Source organism: Lipomyces oligophaga, assembly GCF_038497815.1.
Source record: "Lipomyces oligophaga strain CBS 7107 unplaced genomic scaffold V1516scaffold_1, whole genome shotgun sequence".
NCBI lineage: Eukaryota > Fungi > Ascomycota > Lipomycetes > Lipomycetales > Lipomycetaceae > Lipomyces > [Lipomyces] oligophaga.
In genome coordinates, this window is record NW_027117785.1 from 364,485 (window position 1) to 383,232 (window position 18,748).

The window sequence follows — 18,748 nt, forward strand, 5'->3', positions numbered from 1 at the left end:
TCATCGAGACCTTAACAGATCTTGTGAATGCCATCAGTAAAAATATCCCTTGCCATACAAACATAAAACCCACCACTAACTTATTATCATTCGATACATTCAAAACTTTCTTCCAGTATCCTCAAAAATTCGGAACTCAAAAGGTTGACAAAATAAAGAATCAAACAAGTGGATAGAATCAATTCCCCCTCACTATGCAAATCTTGCTCACCACACATATAATTATATAAGTAATCAATAATAAAAGTTGAACCAACACCAAACCTGAGTCGCTCTCAGCTACGCTCAAACACATAATCAAAGAGAGCTTTCCAACAAGATTCCCAAACAATTAGCCAATTCTTCAAAGCCAGAAATAGATTGTCCGTCAGACAAAAAAATTCAAATACAATCAATATCAGATATATATCTCCCTAGAATATCCTCTGGATAATCAATAACAAATATAAAATATCAATTAGCAGACTCTCAGAATTCAGCAGGTCTAGTAGCGTGGAACCCGTCGCCAGCTACCTCCATTGCTACCAGGAGGAAAAAGACCTCAATCGGTTAGCTTCACATAACGAAAACAATTCATAGTACTCACCGATCTGCTGAATGCTTGCTATAGATCGAAGTTTCCTGTTGAGATTGTTGGGTGGCGGAAACTCCTCCTCCTCACCCTTCCTGGGCCCATCTGAATAGTAAATCTTGGGTCTATAGGCTTCATCCTGATCCATGACACTGGAGTTTCTGAATTTTTCGATAAGACATTCTTTGCCCTGAGTAAGAAAATTAGTCTCCTGAAGTCCGATTTCAGTAGGAAATACTTATATATTGGCGTATGAAATATCACAGATCTTTTCAGAGTTGAAACGATTCCTGAATATGTCAGCTCTATTCCTACTCTCTGAAATGTCAAAGCCTACCATTTGGTGCCTGCACGAGCCTTTGCAAAAACTATAATCGCATCTGGCGACGTGAAAGAGATGAACGCGTAGCCAACACTATATATTTGAATATCGATTCTATCTGGACAGGCTGCTGTGAAACTTACTTGCACTTATTCAAAAAATCAATCCGCAAATCTGCACTGATTAGCACTAAATTTTGATCACACCAAAACATTTCTTACATAGAAAATCATAAGTATTCTTGTTTGTAACATCAATATATTCCTTGAGCATCTGTTGATCAACCTTGTTGGGAATATTACGCAACATGAGAGTGGTACGAGTGTCAAGCCCGCGAGCAATTCGCTCCAAATCAACGACATTATTCTTCGGCACGTTGGCGCTGGTATAGACATTATACTTGCGAGAACTGGTATCCGAAAAATTTTCTACTTGAAAGGCTGTAGCAATTAGAAAAAGATCATTGTCAGTGACAGGTCAGGGTCAGCTTACTCAAACATGCTTCCGCATCCCACTCGTCACTTGGACGTTGAAAGTTTAACAGGGATGAACGCCGAGAATTAAACAGTGAGGAATTAGTAGATTGAGAGGATCTTCTTTCCGCCGAATGATTCGATGAAGGAAAGTTGTAATCTGAAGAGGAATTGAAAGAGACTGAGTCAGACTCAAGAGATTCATGACCGCTATAGACAGGTACAGTTGGCTGAGGCTCTGAGCGATACAAATATGTCCTGTCATGTATATTCTTTCGCTCAAATGGAGGTGCATGGGCCGAAAAAGCATGACGACTAGAAGACAGCAAGAAGGAATTCTTAGGCTTGTTCGCACTGAGGTAGGTATCTTGAGAATCGGAAGACTTGTATGCTACTTTAAATTGAACACCCTAAATACTAGTAAGAAAGTCAAGATCTCTGCAACCATATGTCAAACAAGAATTACGCACCTTTAAGAGCTTACCATCCAGCCAGTCGAGAGCTGTAGCCGCGTGACGAATATCATGATACTCGCACAAGGCAATGCCTGCAACATCAGTAGTAAGAGACCTAATACTACCAAATTTTGGCAGTATATCCTTCAAAACTGCTCTACTATCTTTGGAATTGGGCGGTTGATATGAAATAATGATTTCGCCCTCATTCTCAGCTACGGAAGGACTATCAGAGTAGCTGTCTGCAATCTAATCACGATTTAGAATGAGGAGAATGTTGGGAGAATAATCGGTAGGGCTCCAGCATAACCCACCCATGGAATAACTCACCGACAGAGAGTTGTTTCTGTACAAAAAGGATGCTTGGACCCGGTAGCCAGCAACTAGTTGTGCCTTCATAGTCTTATATGCATATACCGCATGACGAATATCGTAATATCCTACAACAATAGATCCGCTGCATACTAATTCACGAGAATTCATGCAACGGATATCGCCAATCAGCTACAAAGAGTAAGTATCCCGAGACTAAATAAGGCGATAAATGATCACTTACAGATAAGTTATCAGAGAGAACATTAATATCTATCGATTTGGACAAGCCTGAAAGCTCCAAATAGCGGCTGGGACGATGGCTGTCGAAAGCGTCGCTACTGTTTGGGATGGCCTCAATCGCATTGTTGGTCAGTGTAGGAGACAAGGAATGATCAGATCCAGTAGATGCAGAGGTGCGCTCCTGAGGCTCATGAAATGCTTGTCTGGCATACACTGACTTTTCCTCTAGAGGGTATGAATTCCAGGAGCGAGAGCTCGAAATGGAGCTTTGAATGCTTGCTGCCTCAAAACTTCCTTGATCACCACCTAAATAGGACGAGCCATTGGAGGTGATAGTCCCCCTCTCACCACTATGCTGACGCATGGAAGATGAATTTGCACTGATTGTGGCTCCATTATACTGTTGTTTGAAGCAGGGAGAGCTTGGACAAATCGAGACTATTGAAAAAGTTAATGTTTTGTTATTAAGCTCAAGTGCTACGGCAGATACTTACCAGACGATATGGAATTCTGAGATACATCACCCGGAGGAGACAAATTAGACGAAACCGGCTGAAGGCTTTGGAACCGATAAGACGGAAAAATGAATTGATATTCATCAGGAATAGCAGCGTTTCTTTCCTCCTTGTTTGATGGAGGGGAGTCAAACAGTGCGAACGGAATGGCCTGGTGTTCGTCAAACTCTGTGACAGGAGTGGTTGCACGAGACGGCAGGACTGGCATCGCTACCTGGAGACTGGTGCTATCCGAGGAGATGAAGGAGAAGTGGCCGTCGGACAAACCAACGGGAGATGCGAACTTTGGCTGCGGGACAAAGGATAGAGAAGGCCTGCGAGTTCCAATAGGTTCCGGCAAGAAGGAGGAGGTCCGACAGGAGGAGGACGGTGAGGTTTCGATAGGCTGGCAAAGGATTTCACGGTCGAAGGACAGAGCCAGATCTGAGGCGTCTGCAGCTGCAAAGAAGGAGTGGTCGTTTGAAAGATATGTGCATGTGCTTGCGACCGGTGAGTCCATGCCTGGTTCTCCGGGAGGGTTGCTAGAAAAGAAGGAAGCAAAATACAAGGCAGGGGAGACAGCAGGAGAAGGAAAGAGAAGGACGACTGAGATCCGCTGTTTCTTTTATATTTGTCCGGACGGTGATCGGCGGAGGGCTGAACGAGTAGCACGAAACCAGCGGACCACCAGTGTACCACGCAGAGGCACCGACGACCGTGCAGGACGAGGAGACCAGATAAGGCACTGAGTCTCGCAATTAGGGACAGGCAGGGTTGTTTGGTGGGCAGTTTTACAGCGGACTCAGCGAGAGTGGACCGGATATGTGTTGGTCCAGAGAACGGGCTACGAGCTGCTGTTCGGAGTTGCTGCATCGCGACATCTCGACTTTGTGCGTAGCTCTCAGGGATCTCTGTAGCAGCGACCGCAGCGGACACTGCTAGACTTTATAGGTCTCGCAAATTCCAACACGAACACCACAGATCCCGACGCATGTCTTGACGTTTCCTGCGATCTACGGCGCATATGAGACATTCGCTGCTCTCTGGATAATGGTAACTACCTGATCCAATCCCGATTTCGTCATCCTGTCTCGCCTGACCTTCAATTTTCCGTAGTCTATTTATAAGCAAATGCGGAACCCGTTACGAGTATGAGTTTAATTGAGACATTTGGAAACTGGGCGATCTGCTGGATAGATCAGGATCTGCCGTGCTTCCCAAGCTGGTTCTGCCGGTCAAGATCCACCCTTTCGTTTCGCGCGACGCGTTTGTTTGTATCATGTGATCTCGTGTTGCCGTTTCTTGACATGAAGCCTGTTCTACTATAGCTGCTCCTTTTATTTAGTTGCCCCCCGCTGCCACTATGCCACTGTCTGCGGACTCTACTGGATCAGATATTTCGTAAATTTTGTCTACGTCTGGTTGCACCCGGTGATAGTTATATTGTTTCTTCCCCAAATTGTCTTTACTTGTGAAACGCACCCCAATCTGGTGTGCTCCGGGCCCTATAGTTAACCGCCGCATCTGCCTTGACCCCTGGTACCGACCACCGATGGGTGCTGATTGATCACCGTGCCACAGACCTTTGCACTGTAAGAACTCCCCGGATAGGATGGCCAGGTGTGATCTCTGAGAATTCGCCTGTTTATAAAAGTTACTCTAACTGCGCTGCTTTTGTATCCGTAGCTATTCTTGCCGTGTCTGTGGTTTGCGTGCCCGGATTTGTGAGCTGCGTGCTAAAGACAGAGCCGGCCTAATGACGACGCTGACCGACACAACGTATCCAAACCATGTCCATCTGAAGCCGGAGCAAGACATCTCGGAGGCAGCGCCAGGAACTAGTTCTCGGACAATGCAACATCTTCAACAGGTGCTACTACTCAATTCCGATCCTGTTTCGTTGCTCCACTCGATAGAAGGTGACGACTTTCTAGAGCAATTGGCTCCTGTTATCGAGGATGCTGTTAATGCGAACTCTGTCGAGGAGCTCATCCAACATCTTACTGCCGTTACTGCGCAGAAGGAAAACGAAGTCCAGGAGCTATGCAATGGCAATCAACATGAATATACCAAAGCTGTACATCAGTTGGCGAAGGTCAAACAGAGTTCTGAACAAATGCAGACGAGCGTATTGGATATCAATCAATCTGTTCAACGATCGGGTCTTTCTTTGTTATCCAGAGTATGTTTGTTCGTCTATATGAGGTTTTTATTATTCTAACAGTCTATAGAGCAAAATGCTCAAGGATACTCGCAGCGCACGATCACGGATTGATGATACTAGTACCGCACTCCGACGCTGTCTAAAAGTTTTGAACATGACGAATAAAATACATGAGTTGACTGTGCAGAAAAAATATTTTCAAGCGTTAAAGGTATTAATTTTGAGTATATATTGTCTGTTCCTTTTCTAACAGGACAGGGTCTTAATGATGTGCAAAACCACTTGGATGACGTCGCAGAATTCGACTTTGCGCAGAAGATTCGAGATTCGGTGCCATTCATGCAGGATCTGATACAACGGAACGTTGTTGGTGATTTAGATGCCTGGCTTCATGCAGTGCGTGAAATTCTTCCAAACATTGGGAAAGTTGCGTTTGATGCCACCGAAGCACGAAGAAAGCGATGGAAAGCCAAGACTGAAGCTAATCCAAGTCTAAGAGTTCATAAATTGAACTCGGCTGTTGAACTAGCCTTAGAAGCACAGGAAGGAGATGAATGTAAGTTATTTCGGTCATAAATTTGAATTTGATAAACTAAAAGATTAGTTGATCCGCTGAATAATTCTAATCTACGAGTGGATCTGACACCATTTTACGAATGTGCGCATATTCTTTCAGCGCTTGGAAAACTTGATGAATTCAGTGAAACATACGCGCAGGATAGGCTTAAAGATCAGGAATTGATTTTACCACAAAGCCTTGAGTTTACAGATCAGAACATCCTGCCACTGGAAACTCTTTTACATACTGTCTGCGGATTTGCAATTTTAGAACGTGTAACGGTGCGCAAGGCCTACAAGCTTCGACTCTCCGGGTCGGTCGATGGCCTGTGGCAGTCCATGTGCTCACGAATTGCTAAACTGATCGATCCTGTTTTACCAAAACTGCAGAACCCAGAGACATTACTAGTTGTTCGTCAGCTGCTTGGCCTATTTATTCAGACCATGGAGAGCTATGAATATTCAGTGGAACGATTAAACTCATATATGTTCTCCCTTTTTGACAAATATTCTAGTTTCTTAAAGGTGAGGTTCAAACAGGAGTTTGATAATACCATCATGCATGACGACTCAATGCCCATGGTGATACACAAGCCGGAACTATGGAAACAAATTGTCAGTATTTCATGGTATAAAGACCACCGGGACCCATCGCAGGTGGCATTTCCTTGCACATTACCGTTTTCGCAGGTATATCCGTTATGCTGTGTTGAGATTCGAAATTTTATTACACAATATTATTCGTTTGCAGATGAATATACCGAGCAAACCCCCGGCGAGATTGAATCTGTATTACATAAGTCTATTGATGAATTGCTCACTGAAGTGGTATGCCGAGTGTTACGGGATAAATTAAAGAGCAGTAATCGCGAGGAAATTGTACAGATCTACATCAATCTTGAATATTTCGAGCTAGCTGCCGAGTCAGTTCAGAAAATGCTGAACACTTCATCATCCGTGGATCTGGCTGAGCCCGTACGCTTACAGGCAGTTGAAAAATTCCGCGAGACTCGAAAAAAAGCTGAGCAGCGCATTTTCGAGTTGATTAACTCCAAAATCGACGACTTCTTGGATATCGCCGATTATGATTGGGAAACGACTGTCCGCCGGAATAGTAGTAACCCAAGTGTCTATCTGATTGACATGGTGAATTTTCTCGAGGCGCTGGTTAACAATACGCTTGTAAATCTTCCTAAATCGATTACGTCCTTCATATATTTTGACGCTTTCGACCACCTAGCTACGTCCCTTCTGGCCATGCTTCTCAACGCTGGCCGGAGAATCAGTATGGACGCTTTGTACAACTTTGATAACGATATTCAGTACGTCGAAGCGTTTGTCTCCGAACTAGGCTCTCCGTCTTCTTCATCGTCCTCCTCTTCTTCTATAACAGCAACAGCAGCAACAACATCATCCCTAGCAAAAACACTCACAAACGGCCGAAACCGTGCATACTCTAACGGCCCAAACCACCAGCATTCCAGTGCCGAAGATCCAATGGACAATAGCCTACTAACCACGTTCACCGAACTTCGCCAGACTATAGATCTACTGGTTTCCCCGAATATGGATGAGTATAACAATCCCGAAATCAGAATGCGCAAGTATTCCCGCGTCAAACCTCAGAACATCATCGCGCTCATTGAAAAAATCAATGCGCCGCCCGCAACGCCGGTGAAAGGTCGCAGATATCGTGTTCGCTGAAAATTCTCATGTCGAATATAGCGACAAGTTCAAATTGGTTTAAATAATGGTATTATTGTGTAAATATTAGTTAAAACACAGAAATAAGAACAGCATCCTCATCCAAAACGCAAAATACATATTAACATAATCAATAATATTAGAAACAAAGACAGTCAAGAGAATCCGGTCCCAAAACATGAACAAAAGTAAAACCCCATACTATGTAAAAAATAAAAGTGGCGAATTAATGGAATAATACTATCTTTCTCCTCAAAAGTTATCGTCTTCTTCTCTAACAACAAAAACAATATTACTTCGATTATTAATTATGTGAAACAGAACTCATTTCACCTATCATGCCAATATCATCGCTGAGTCCGCGACTTCCGCCTTCTATCTCGTGACGATGGCGGCTGCAATGTCGTAGTCGTCACTGTAACTGGTGGTGCAGTCGGCGCATCCATGTCCCAGACCATGTCTCCAAAAATCACATTGAAAAAGGAGTCGTTATTTCCTGGAAGCCCGGTTGCGGATCCTGTCCCTGCCAAATTGCCATTAATTTGCGCTAATTGCTGCTGCTGCTGTTCCTGTTGCTGCTGCTGACGTTGACGTTGCTGCTGTTGTTGTTGTTGTTGCTGCTGTTGTTGATATATGAGCTGCTGAAGTTGCTGAGAAAGGACTTGCTGCTGTTGCTGAGCATCTGGCTGAGTCGAGAAATTGGTCGTCTGATTCTCGGCATTATCAGATAGATCGTTATTTGTCTGACCAGGAATATCAATGAACCAATTTGATGATCCGAAATCCAAAAAGGAATTTTCTCCTACTCGATCCGCATCAATCACGATTTGATCTTTGTTATTCTCAAGAGCACGCAACCAAGTTTCGTCGAAATCATACAAATATGGGTTAGGAACCTCGTCATCGACAGGTGGAAAGGTCGAGGGCAATATAATAGTATCTGTATAATTTTGATCTTGTTGCTGAGGAGGCTGAGGAGGCAACGGCGGAAGCATCGATTCAGTACTTGATTGATTACTGTTGGCCAATCCAGATCGTGTTCGGCGACTTCCTGGAGGTAAGACTGTAGTTGAATTAGGCGTATCCAATAAAACAGGCCCCGTGGCAATCATGCTACCGTTCGACTGAGATTCCACTGACTTCCGACCCGTATCTTGCTCTGAAGTTGATGCAGCGACAGTAGGCAAGCTTCTTCGCCCATTAGACTCATTTGAAGACGTGGCTCCAGAATCTGACTTGGGCGCTCCAGGACTGCTACCGCGTCCAGCAAAATCAAGTGTACCATATCGGACGGTAGGAGAAGGCGGTCGCGAAATCGAATATCCACGTTCACCGATATCCGGATTTCGCTCGAGCTGCAGTTTATGAAAATATCGCTCTTTTAGAGTCGTACACCAGCTACCTGCAATTGACCAGTATTCCCGCATCAGCACTAAAAATTTAAGGTTGACTGTTAGATGCTTTTTAGCCATTTGAGAAATAGCAGGATCCACTGAAAAAGCATTCACAATATGTACAGTAGCAGAGTTAAATGCGCCAAATCCGACAAACGCAGCAGGAAGGACGTCTTCAACTTGTAATGTATCGTTTAAGATCCCAGAAATCGAGCAAGCGGCAGCAGTCAATTTATTCGCAGATCGCTCAATAAAAGAAATTGGAGGAGCTTCAAATTTAGAATTTGAATGATCATAAGGATATACACATCGATGAAGTGCACAAAGACATTGCTGGATAGCAACATGCATGTGTACAAAAGTGCCTGCCTGCTGAGTTGAATCTAAAGCCACCAAGTTATCACGAGAGTAAACTAAGTGCGGAGGTAAGGAAGAGTAAAATGAATCAATCTCTCGCTCGAGCTTATGAAATTCTGAATATTCGGTCCAAGGAGCAAAATTTTCCTTTTTCCTTCCCATATTGACATAAAATGCAATATGACCCCACATAATCACCGACTTGATATGATATCCTGGCAAATCTAAAGGTACTCGAGGTAGTTCAAGATCCTCAGGGGGGTATTCTCCCGTAAGCATTTCAGTTACAACCGGGATGTTATTCAAAAACGCATGATCACTACTGGGCAACGAAATCTGGCATTCCTCTTCCATTAATAAAAAAGACCGTTTGGGACCGGAATGAGCGAGACGGTCAAATACCAAAACGCTCCACCAAGTCTTTCGTCTGATTTCGCGATCTATCCAGCTAAGATCAGGGTCAGTTGACTCTTTATTCAAACCCAGCGTCGCAGCCATCCGCATCGATAGTCCTGAATAAATAGCAGCCCTACCACCGTTTAGACCACAGAAATCGCTAAAACCCATAATTAGAAGAGCCTGGGTGGTTTCGACTGTGGGCTCATCAAATTCCTGACTCAACAATTTTCGAGCTTCAAGTAAAAACGGTTCACCAGCTGCAAATCTAGGCTGAGTCATGATGTCAGGGTGCCGTGAAAATCGAGCCGAAACAGCACACACAGCGAGCACTAATAAAGGATTAACCTGGCCTGCGCGCAACCTTGGCAAAAAAGTAGGCTTATGGAGAAAAGCATAAGACTGGTTATTCAAATATCTGAAATAAAGCTCAGTTAAGTGCTCGATAATCTCAAAGTCAGGCATTTGGACCTCTCCCAGGGCATGATTTGATAATAATCTGTCGCGTGAACTTGTCGGCGAATCGGATTCACTTGTCGCGGGATTTGGCACATTGCCGCCATGAGAGTGCATGTGATCTGGGTCGACGTCTTCACTACTTGGAGTGCCAGAGACATAGTTATATCCGATAGCTTTATATGAACCATCAACGTTGCGTTTAAACCGAGGACGAGAACCAGAATTATTACCAGAAAACGAACTTGCCGAGTTTGAGACTTCTGGTGTAGATAACGAGGGATTCTGAGTAGAACCGTTGGCGTTGTATGCTGCAGTAGCACCATTCGTAAGAATTGGGATTGGTTGACGTGGAATGGCAAGGACAGACAGCTTATTAGAAATGTGATATGGCGAAGCAGGATTGCCTGTCGATGGTGGCCTTATATGTCGTTCCATCATCTCGAGTCGCTAAATAAAGGTTAGCTGATCCAATAGCTAACCAAGAACCTATCTCCGAAACTAGGAGCCTTCTTAGTTATATCGAAATAAAAATGAATATGCTTAAAAGCTTAAAGCAAATAATCTCAATATAAAAATTCAAGCAATCAATACGTATCGGATTTGATATCCCGATTGACGTGGTGGAGAGATTTGGGGAGTCATAAGTATGGGAAGTAGAAGAAAATTACCTTGCTTAGCATTTCATGATAACCAAAGCGAGATCCCCTATTTTTCACGGCTGGATACTGACATGGGACATTCAAACGTAAACAATTGCCACAAGCAGGTCTATCACCCGAGCATTTGACCTAGATAGGTGTTAGAAAAGAGTAATCGGACAGAATTAGCCTCTGCTGCCTGTCACAGTAGAGAACTCACGAGAGAGTGAAGTGAAGGGTTCGTAGTCCCAAGATACCGCCAAGAATCAACCTAGAGCAGAATAACATACCTTTTTCTTTCGACAGGCTATGCATGCAATAACCAGTTTACGTTTATCGGCAGCCAGCTGGGAATGATGGTGATGTTTGTGGTGGTCATTGTGTTTGCTAGACGAAGCAGGAGTGGAATCCGAGTCATGTGTATGTTCATCACGGTCGCGCGGGCCATGATGGTCCTTATCTTTATCGCGAGGTCGATCTTGCATTTCCTGATTGCGACCAACAGATTTGGCTAGTGAAGTCTGGCTATGATTTGGAGCAGAAGAAGCGGAGGGCGAAGGCGTGATATCGAGGTCATCGGCGCGCACGGGGGAGGGCTTATGGGTCGAATAAGACGACGCAGCTGGCATGGCGCGTAATCAGGCGCTTGGTTAAACCTAAAGAGAACTCAGGCAAACAGCTTCAGAAAAGGATATGCCAGAGTCGATAGAAGGACCAGTGAGTAGATAGATAGACGCTATTGAGCTCCGGTGGGGTTCGTTGATGTGGGAGCTGAGAAAGGTGGAGAGAGGGAGGGAGGGAGGGAGGGAGGGAGGGAGCCCTGCCCAGGGCGAGAAGGAACGTTTGAAAAGACGCTGTGTAAAGCCAGCAGCGACCAAAGAAGGCAAATAGGGCGATCAAAAAGGGCTGCGATACGACGATAGCAGCAACTAGAATAGACGCACTTTAAAAGGAGCGAGCAAAGGAGCGAGAAACAGACGAAAAGTAACCTCAGATATAATGGAAAACGCAAACAAAGAGACGAAAAAGAGCAAGGAAGAAAGTGGCGGGGAAGCGTGAGAAAGTGTAGTTTGCTTACTTCATTCAGCAATCAATTATTTATTATGAGGGGTATGTGGAGGTCAGATGGCCCAATTTGCGGTTGGGATCAATTTTCAAATTAGATTAACTTTCTTAAAATCTCTTTGATATCTTGATTTAGATTTGATGATTTTCAATTGGCTCTTTAAAAGCAAATTTAACCTCCTATGAGACTGCATTCTTTTCGATTGAATTTCACTATATCAGGTCCCCGTCGACAGTCGTCAAAATTTCTTACCCGAGCCCCGTAAGCCGCAAAGGTCTATTTCTTGGCCCGAGGTATATTGTAGTTGGAACTGGGTCAGATTTTAAGTGTCCGTGGGTCAATGGGATGAGGATCGTAATATCAGCTTACCACAACCTTCCATCGAAAGCTGATCATCATCACCACCAGAATCGTTTGCAGTCTTATTTTATTTATATTGTTTTTCTAACGAGAATTCTCCAATTTGGAAGTATAATTAGTACAGGTCTAATTCAAGTCTACTCGGATCCAGACTCATTTTCTGTTTTTGATCCGCAAGATGTCGTTGAACTGGGTAATGCTCAGCGAGACTCCGTCTGAGTCTCGTCCGTACGTACCACTTCCGAATGAGAAGCCAGTTTTCCGAGCCCCCGCTAGAACGTCCATCAAAATTAAGCCTGTGGCCGATCTTCCATCTTCATCAAGCGTATATCCTGGTAATATGTCATCGACAACGAAAAAGTTTCAAGTCAGCAGCTCATCCGGGTTTTTCGTACTTACGACGCATCGCATTATATATCTGCCTTCATCACCGTCGTCTGATTTCCAGTCCTTTTCTGCTCCTCTACCGAATGTTCGCGACTCTCACGTTGTTCAGCCATTTTTTGGTCCGAACCAATGGTGCTGCATCGTCCTTCCTGTTCGTGATGGCGGTTTCCCCGTCCACAGTCCTCTGGATCTGACATTCACTTTCAAAGACGGAGCTGCATTTGAATTTCATGACGCTTTTGTGCGAATTCGCGAACGCATGCAGGAAGGAATCGACCATATTGATGATTTGCCAACATACTCCTCTCAGCCAGCTAATCCTTCTCAGCAGTATGCACCGACCTCAACAACATCCAGCTATGCTGAGACTATGGATCAGTCTGCTGTAGATAACGTCCCACCACCTTACTCAGTAGTATCTGACTAGTTTCTGGCTATGATCCTGTCTTCTGGTTTGTCTCGATTAGACCACAATTAATTTAAATCTGATACATTTCTTCATCTTCTGGCGTCCTTGGTAGTCTTTTGAATATATTTGTTTTTGTTTGTTTACTATGCTAGGTCATTGGTTTTTTAAAGTCCGAATATAATCTCTAATATTTCGATATAGACCACCATTTGAATTTGAAATACATTCAATATCCTTTTAGTTGATGTAGTGCAAGGGAGATTTTCTGGCTAGGGCTCCAACTGACAGTACAATGTATACTTCATATAAAATCCACTCCAATTTTAAAAATATTTATCTACATTTCACAGAATCTTTTTTTTCAGGTCTTCTTTGTTCTAAGGCCAGCCTTTCGTCTCTCTTCAAGAACTAGCGTAGCCCGTCGCTTTAAGGTGTTGACCCCCTCGAGCAGCTCTCTACCATCTGCACCCATATCCTCGATTAAATCTTCAATCTCTTCATCAGGTACGCCCAAACTGGGCATATCTGCACCTTCTTCGGCCGCGATGATTTTCTCTAGGCCTTGCTTCGTACGTTCTTGCTCGATTTCATATCGTAGTTTGTCGAGCTTGGAAACGCTTTGCGCGCGCGCGTCCAACTTGCTCTTCAAAATCTTCTTGACCCTCTTCGACGATAACGTGACTAGAAGTACAAACGTTCCAACGTGTGCGTAAAAATAAATACTCTTCCATAATGATATTGAATCCGACAACTTCAATAGAACAAACGGCATCGCTACATACGCAAGCACCAGCTGAGACACGACATATGTCAATGCATCGTAGTACTTTTTGTAGGGGCCTGGTTGACTGAGATCTGGCGACATGAAAAATGGTCGGATATATCGACGGCAGCCACGACCTGTAGACTGTAAAAATGCTCCGGTGATAAATGTCAGATAATACCCTGGCGACACTCCATGCCAAAACGCTGATGTCGCAAACGTTGCCATGGTGCTTCTAAAGCCCGGCTTTTTTCCCTTTGGCGTCACTCGTAGATATACGTAATATTTTAGCCACTTATTTGTGTTCATATTCCATGACTCCAGCAGAACATGAAAATTCTGTGCGCTCTCAAATGCCCAGATGTTGATATTACGGACTCGATCCCATTTGCGCTTGTGAGTGACGGGATCTACGCCGTTGTAGCTCAAACCAGACAAAATACAAGCACCCTCCGAGAGACACCAAGCTCCGTAGTATTTTAGTCGGAGACTAAAACCGAGAGGCCAGAGGAACAAAGCCTTGTATAAAAATGATCTCTGTCGGTAACTATCTGTCAGAAGATATTGATCGGTAATACCTTTCGAGTTCAAAACCACCATGAGTGCGATCCAAATAACACCCTCTATAGCCTTACGAGCAGCAACTCTTCCACTTCTGGGAATTTTTCGCTTATGTACCCTTCGAGGTTTACCACTGGAGGGAGGGACAGTCGCCTCGGCTTGGAACATCGTGAAATCTAACCAGCGCTGAAATTCTGCAAAATCGAAGGAGGGTCCAACCAGTAATGAAGGAAAGAAAAACACATAAGTCAGATAATCCAAAACTGGGGGCAACGTCTTCAGGGCTCTGTCAATCTGGATCGGACTCAAGTCAGAATCCTTTTTGTGGCCATCATGAATGTTCCAAGCAAAAGCAGTCAGTTTCATCACGAGAACCATCTGCGCACCAGTGATGTCGACGACTCCCTCATGTGGATGGAAAAAACGATCAACATGGTTGTACATGAGATGGCTCATGAGAAAAAAAAACGTTAGCCATGGCATTACCGCACTTTTAAAGTACTTTGCTAGTCCGTATGTGACAGCAGCAGCAACCAGCAAATCTATTAATCCACGCCATAGATCAAAAATACCGAGCAAGTAGAACAACGAGATGCTGCCACAGAAGTCAGTGGTGTAATATTTTAAAATTCGGAATATCGGACTCACACTAAGCAAAACACTTGTTTATAGACAAGCGTATGATCCGGTAGGCGCTTAAGGACCGCACAAAATGGATACGAGAGAATGAAGGTCAGAAATAATTTTAAAGGGTCTGTCGGCATGCCGATTAGCTTGCCCACTTCGGCCATTTTCTGGTCGATGAAGCCAATCATGGTTGCTGAACTGGCTTCGGTGGAGTAAATTGACCCTCAATTAGGTACCTAATGCGTTGTCAATGCTCCACCAGTTAAACCAAACTATTTTCTCTATCAACAAGATTCTCTGTCCTACTTGATTGTTACTAGACCTATTCTGCTTGGATGAGCAAAACAATTTTGACGTAACTGTCGGTTTACAACTGTCAATCTTTGTACCGAGGCCCCTGTAAACCTAACTGGGAGAGTACAGCTTGGGTGTATGCATGCTTCTAGACCATTTTACTTCGCAAGTTAAAACGAATTTGTGTAAGATTCGACCAACGATAACTGCCAAAAGCTAGAACAGGTAAAAAGAAAATGGATCTTTTCCAAGCATCGCAGACCTATGTTGATCGACTGCTCGACAGTAAGCCGACTGGGGACTCCAATAATGTCTACGATTCTACAGGCGGCAAGATGAAGATCTTACTTCTCGATGCGGAAACAGTAAGGATGCGGACGCATATTTTAGAATCGGGAAACCTTTTTCACTGACAGTTGTTTTAAGACTTCTATTTTATCGATGATCTCGACACAGTCGCTGCTACTGAAAAACGAAGTGTATTTGATTGAGTATGTCTCTGCAGAACCGGATGTTTTTAATTGCTCGTTTGTTCTAACTAGACCTCTTATAGTCGTCTCGATAACGCCAACCGTGAACGCATGCGTCATTTAAAATGCATTATTTTCGTTCGACCGACAAATGAATCAGTTCAGATGATTTTGGAAGAGCTTCGGGAGCCCAAGTATGGCGAATACGAGCTGTATTTCTCCAACGTGATCAAAAAGCATTGGCTGGAACGGATGGCTGAGGCAGATGATTACGAAGTTGTCAAAGTTGTCATGGTATGCTTGTCTAATCTGAGCTACTTCGCTATACTAATATATGATCTAGGAGATTTTTGCAGATTACTTAGTGATAAACAAGCATTTATTTGCGCTGAACATGGTGTCACCCTCACATTGCATATATGGTGATGCACCCGAATCATGGAATCCTAAGCCGTTCATGAGATCTGTGGAAGCTGTGATCGGCGCACTTCTCACTTTAAAGAAAAAGCCGTTGATTCGGTATGAAGCAAACAGTCCACTGGCAAAATCATTCGCTATTGAGGCATTATATGGTATCCAACAAGATACGAAACTATTTGATTTCCGCATTATGGATACGCCACCTATTCTGTTGATTCTTGACCGAAAAAATGATCCTGTTACTCCTTTGTTATCGCCCTGGACGTACCAAGCCATGGTACATGAATATCTTGGTATTAAGAATGGTCGTGTCGATTTATCGAAAGTTCCTGACGTTCGAGCCGATATGAAGGAGATTGTGCTATCAGCTGAGCAGGATCCATTTTATGAAAATAGCATGTTCATGAATTTCGGAGACCTGGGCAGCTCGATCCGGGACTACGTAGACAAATATCAGACGCGGACGAAATCAAATATGAGTATTGAAAGCATAGCGGATATGAAACGATTTGTCGAGGAATATCCCGAATTCCGGAAGCTCTCTGGCAACGTGACAAAGCATGTAACCTTAGTTTCCGAGCTATCCCGCAGAGTGGATTCAGACAGCCTTCTCCAGATCTCCGAACTGGAGCAGAACCTGGCATGTAATGATAATCATTCGCATGATCTTAAACAACTGCGAACATATCTTTCTCAGAATTTGGCAGACGATGTTAAAATACGACTGGTTGCTTTGTATGCGTTGCGATACGAGCGATCTGACCAAGGGCTTTCTCAGCTTCCATCATTATTGGAGCAGCTTGAAAGAGCACATGTGAGCACGGTACGCATCAAGGCACTGAAAACTCTGCTAAAGTACGCCGGAGACAAGGAGCGCCAAGAAGAGTTGTTTCGCGTAGACTCTTTGTTCTCTCGCGCGCAAAGCGGATTCAAAGGATTACAAGACGTACAAAATATCTACACGCAGCATGTCACATTACTCGAGCGCACGTTAGGTGCTCTGGTCAAAGGAAAACTTCGTGATAACATGTATCCCTTCATCGAAGGCGGAGGTTCGTCTCGGGACCGGCCCTCGGATGTAATTGTGTTCATGATCGGCGGAGTCACCTATGAGGAAGCGAAGCTAGTTGCTCAGATTAATGCAAATAACCCAGGCTATCGAATTGTCATTGGCGGTACTAGTGTGATTAACAGCAAGATGTTTTTGGACGAGATGGAGTTTGCCAGTACCAAGTGGCAGATCTGATCAGTCTTCTTTGTTTTGTACATTATTTGGTTTAGGAAGGAATTATCTGTTGGTGACAGCTGAACACATTAATTTATTTTAAGGGGTTATTTAGCTAATCAAGACTCAAATCATATTCAATGAATCATGTCTGATAATAGCAGAATATCGCAAGAGATGTAAGGGTCAATTGCAAACTTAGACACGCTTATTTGAGGTGGAACTTGAAGAAAGCAGCGAAGGAGAAGAAAGCACGCTCCTTAGCGTAGAGAGTCTGGGGAACTTTGGGATCACCACGGACAGCGAAGCCGTGGACGACGCCCGAGTAGACCGAGATTTCGTAGATGGCCTTGTTCTTCGTAAGGATAGCCTCAGTCTTGATACGGTTTTCGACTGGGAAGATAGGGTCAGTCTCAGCAGCCTGGATGTTCAGGGGCTTCGTGACGGCCTCGATTTCCTCATAATCGACAAACGACGGGTGAGCAATACCACCAGCGTCAATCTTACCGGCTCCGAGAAGACGGACGACGTATTTGGCACCATAGCAGTAGCCAATGGCAGCGATGGAAGTAGGGCTATAGTCGGCCTTAATGCCGGCAAGAACAGCCTCGACAATAGGCTCGGTAACCTCCTTGGGGTGCTTGGTGAGCCAGGTTCCGAGGTCAAAGTCCTGGAGCTTATCAAAGTAGTCCCAGGGAACGGGATCGCCCTTAAGAATATCGGGAACAAGGACGAGATAGCCCTGCTCGGCAAAGTCATCGGCAATACTGGAATAGGTGTAAGAGAAATGACCTAACTATTCTGGAAAGAATAAGGACAGATATATATGACTTACAGCTGAGCATTGGAGAAGACGTGGCCAAAGATATCAGTGATGAAGAGAATCACTTTCTTGCTAGAAACATCACCGGTGATGTAGGTCTCAACTGCGCAATATTAATAATCTGAAAACAATACAGAGAATGGAAGTCATCAATATCAATATGAAGTCCCTCGGAGTCAATTGAGTTAATTGAATGAATATGGATGTCCGTAGGCTCGACAGTAGCGACGAAGAACCGCGACCGAAACCCAAATCTGAAAGGTGACGAACAAGGTACGTCAACAGCAGCCAATTGACCAGACAAACTCAATTAACCCAGGTAAACCAATCGAGCAACTTCAAAGATGATAGTACTGCAAAATACATACCTCCGTGGAAGTCGATGATCTTGCCAGAGACAGCACCCTCTGCGCGAATGGTTAGCTAATGCGAGCGAAGCGATAAACAGCGGCCATCGGATAAACGATAACAGACCGCCGAGGAAACAAGACACGTACCATGCTTAACACCGGTCAAGCAGCAGATTCCAGGGGGGTTAGAAGCCATTTTTATGAAGCTTAGTTTTACAGTAACAGAAGATTGAATTAAAAGCTGATTGTTGCGATGTGTGGAAAGCAAACAAAAAAATAGCCGGACAAGAGTATCCGACGAAAGAGCGAGCATCGTTATATAAGTTCGAGCCCGAGAGTGGGTGTGCGAAGCTACGGCAAATAGACAAGGTTTACTTCAATCCAGATTAGATATCCCCTTGCCCTCTGTCTGAGGAGTCAGTGGAGATCGGTGGAAAGTAGAGTGTTTAAGGG

At 44.2% G+C, this 18,748-nt stretch overlaps 7 protein-coding genes across 7 annotated transcripts; 3 read left to right on the forward strand and 4 right to left on the reverse strand.

Moving 5' to 3' along the window:
• Positions 1-270: 270 nt before the first annotated feature.
• Positions 271-2,365, reverse strand: V1516DRAFT_15478 (RNA recognition motif 2-domain-containing protein). Its single transcript, XM_066918669.1, has 9 exons — positions 2,152-2,365; positions 1,837-2,070; positions 1,386-1,776; positions 1,115-1,333; positions 1,037-1,067; positions 909-986; positions 814-861; positions 587-765; positions 271-540 (listed from the first exon to the last, which is right to left on the reverse strand). The coding sequence occupies exons 1-9, from the start codon at positions 2,302-2,304 to the stop codon at positions 485-487; spliced, it is 1,389 nt and encodes a 462-aa protein (XP_066779588.1). The 5' UTR covers positions 2,305-2,365; the 3' UTR covers positions 271-484.
• A 2,357-nt stretch (positions 2,366-4,722) lies between these two features.
• V1516DRAFT_618554 (exocyst complex subunit Sec15-like-domain-containing protein) lies at positions 4,723-7,296 on the forward strand (the record flags this gene model as incomplete). The annotated part of the gene is made up of 4 exons (XM_066919415.1): positions 4,723-5,052; positions 5,102-5,245; positions 5,293-5,590; positions 5,639-7,296. The coding sequence occupies 4 exons, from the start codon at positions 4,723-4,725 to the stop codon at positions 7,294-7,296; spliced, it is 2,430 nt and encodes an 809-aa protein (XP_066779589.1).
• Positions 7,297-9,241: 1,945 nt separating this feature from the next.
• V1516DRAFT_693913 (fungal-specific transcription factor domain-containing protein) lies at positions 9,242-11,169 on the reverse strand (the record flags this gene model as incomplete). The annotated part of the gene is made up of 6 exons (XM_066923911.1): positions 9,242-9,271; positions 9,336-10,075; positions 10,250-10,349; positions 10,571-10,690; positions 10,831-10,887; positions 11,044-11,169. 6 exons carry the CDS (start codon positions 11,167-11,169, stop codon positions 9,242-9,244), a joined length of 1,173 nt encoding a protein of 390 aa, XP_066779590.1.
• Positions 11,170-11,942: 773 nt separating this feature from the next.
• Positions 11,943-13,031, forward strand: V1516DRAFT_667554 (uncharacterized protein). Its single transcript, XM_066920873.1, has one exon. It carries the CDS (start codon positions 12,145-12,147, stop codon positions 12,778-12,780), a length of 636 nt encoding a protein of 211 aa, XP_066779591.1. The 5' UTR covers positions 11,943-12,144; the 3' UTR covers positions 12,781-13,031.
• V1516DRAFT_667555 (MBOAT, membrane-bound O-acyltransferase family-domain-containing protein) lies at positions 12,891-15,142 on the reverse strand. The gene is made up of 2 exons (XM_066920874.1): positions 14,735-15,142; positions 12,891-14,681 (listed from the first exon to the last, which is right to left on the reverse strand). Exons 1-2 carry the CDS (start codon positions 14,899-14,901, stop codon positions 13,124-13,126), a joined length of 1,725 nt encoding a protein of 574 aa, XP_066779592.1. The 5' UTR covers positions 14,902-15,142; the 3' UTR covers positions 12,891-13,123.
• Positions 15,001-17,297, forward strand: V1516DRAFT_631055 (Sec1-like protein). The gene is made up of 4 exons (XM_066919946.1): positions 15,001-15,372; positions 15,434-15,498; positions 15,561-15,771; positions 15,821-17,297. The coding sequence occupies exons 1-4, from the start codon at positions 15,244-15,246 to the stop codon at positions 17,141-17,143; spliced, it is 1,728 nt and encodes a 575-aa protein (XP_066779593.1). The 5' UTR covers positions 15,001-15,243; the 3' UTR covers positions 17,144-17,297.
• On the reverse strand, positions 17,193-18,623 carry V1516DRAFT_667560 (dienelactone hydrolase family-domain-containing protein). Its single transcript, XM_066920875.1, has 4 exons — positions 18,443-18,623; positions 18,314-18,352; positions 17,958-18,048; positions 17,193-17,889 (listed from the first exon to the last, which is right to left on the reverse strand). The coding sequence occupies exons 1-4, from the start codon at positions 18,606-18,608 to the stop codon at positions 17,331-17,333; spliced, it is 855 nt and encodes a 284-aa protein (XP_066779594.1). The 5' UTR covers positions 18,609-18,623; the 3' UTR covers positions 17,193-17,330.
• Positions 18,624-18,748: the final 125 nt, after the last annotated feature.

Bases quoted from the DNA above. Each gene is read 5' to 3' on its own strand.
- V1516DRAFT_667554 (XM_066920873.1), top strand. From the start codon at position 12,145: ATGTCGTTGAACTGGGTAATGCTCAGCGAGACTCCGTCTGAGTCTCGT.
- V1516DRAFT_631055 (XM_066919946.1), top strand. From the start codon at position 15,244: ATGGATCTTTTCCAAGCATCGCAGACCTATGTTGATCGACTGCTCGAC. The intron at 15,499-15,560 runs GTATGTCTCTGC...GACCTCTTATAG, and splicing joins AACGAAGTGTATTTGATTGA to TCGTCTCGATAACGCCAACC. The intron at 15,772-15,820 runs GTATGCTTGTCT...TATATGATCTAG, and splicing joins AAGTTGTCAAAGTTGTCATG to GAGATTTTTGCAGATTACTT.
- V1516DRAFT_667555 (XM_066920874.1), bottom strand. From the start codon at position 14,901: ATGATTGGCTTCATCGACCAGAAAATGGCCGAAGTGGGCAAGCTAATC. The intron at 14,682-14,734 runs GTGAGTCCGATA...CTTCTGTGGCAG, and splicing joins AAACAAGTGTTTTGCTTAGT to CATCTCGTTGTTCTACTTGC.
- V1516DRAFT_15478 (XM_066918669.1), bottom strand. From the start codon at position 2,304: ATGAATTCTCGTGAATTAGTATGCAGCGGATCTATTGTTGTAGGATAT. The intron at 2,071-2,151 runs GTGAGTTATTCC...AATCGTGATTAG, and splicing joins ACAGAAACAACTCTCTGTCG to ATTGCAGACAGCTACTCTGA. The intron at 1,777-1,836 runs GTGCGTAATTCT...ACTAGTATTTAG, and splicing joins TGGATGGTAAGCTCTTAAAG to GGTGTTCAATTTAAAGTAGC.
- V1516DRAFT_667560 (XM_066920875.1), bottom strand. From the start codon at position 18,608: ATGCTCGCTCTTTCGTCGGATACTCTTGTCCGGCTATTTTTTTGTTTG. The intron at 18,353-18,442 runs GTACGTGTCTTG...CCATTCGCGCAG, and splicing joins CTTGACCGGTGTTAAGCATG to AGGGTGCTGTCTCTGGCAAG. The intron at 17,890-17,957 runs GTAAGTCATATA...CACCTATTCCAG, and splicing joins GTCTTCTCCAATGCTCAGCT to TATTGCCGATGACTTTGCCG.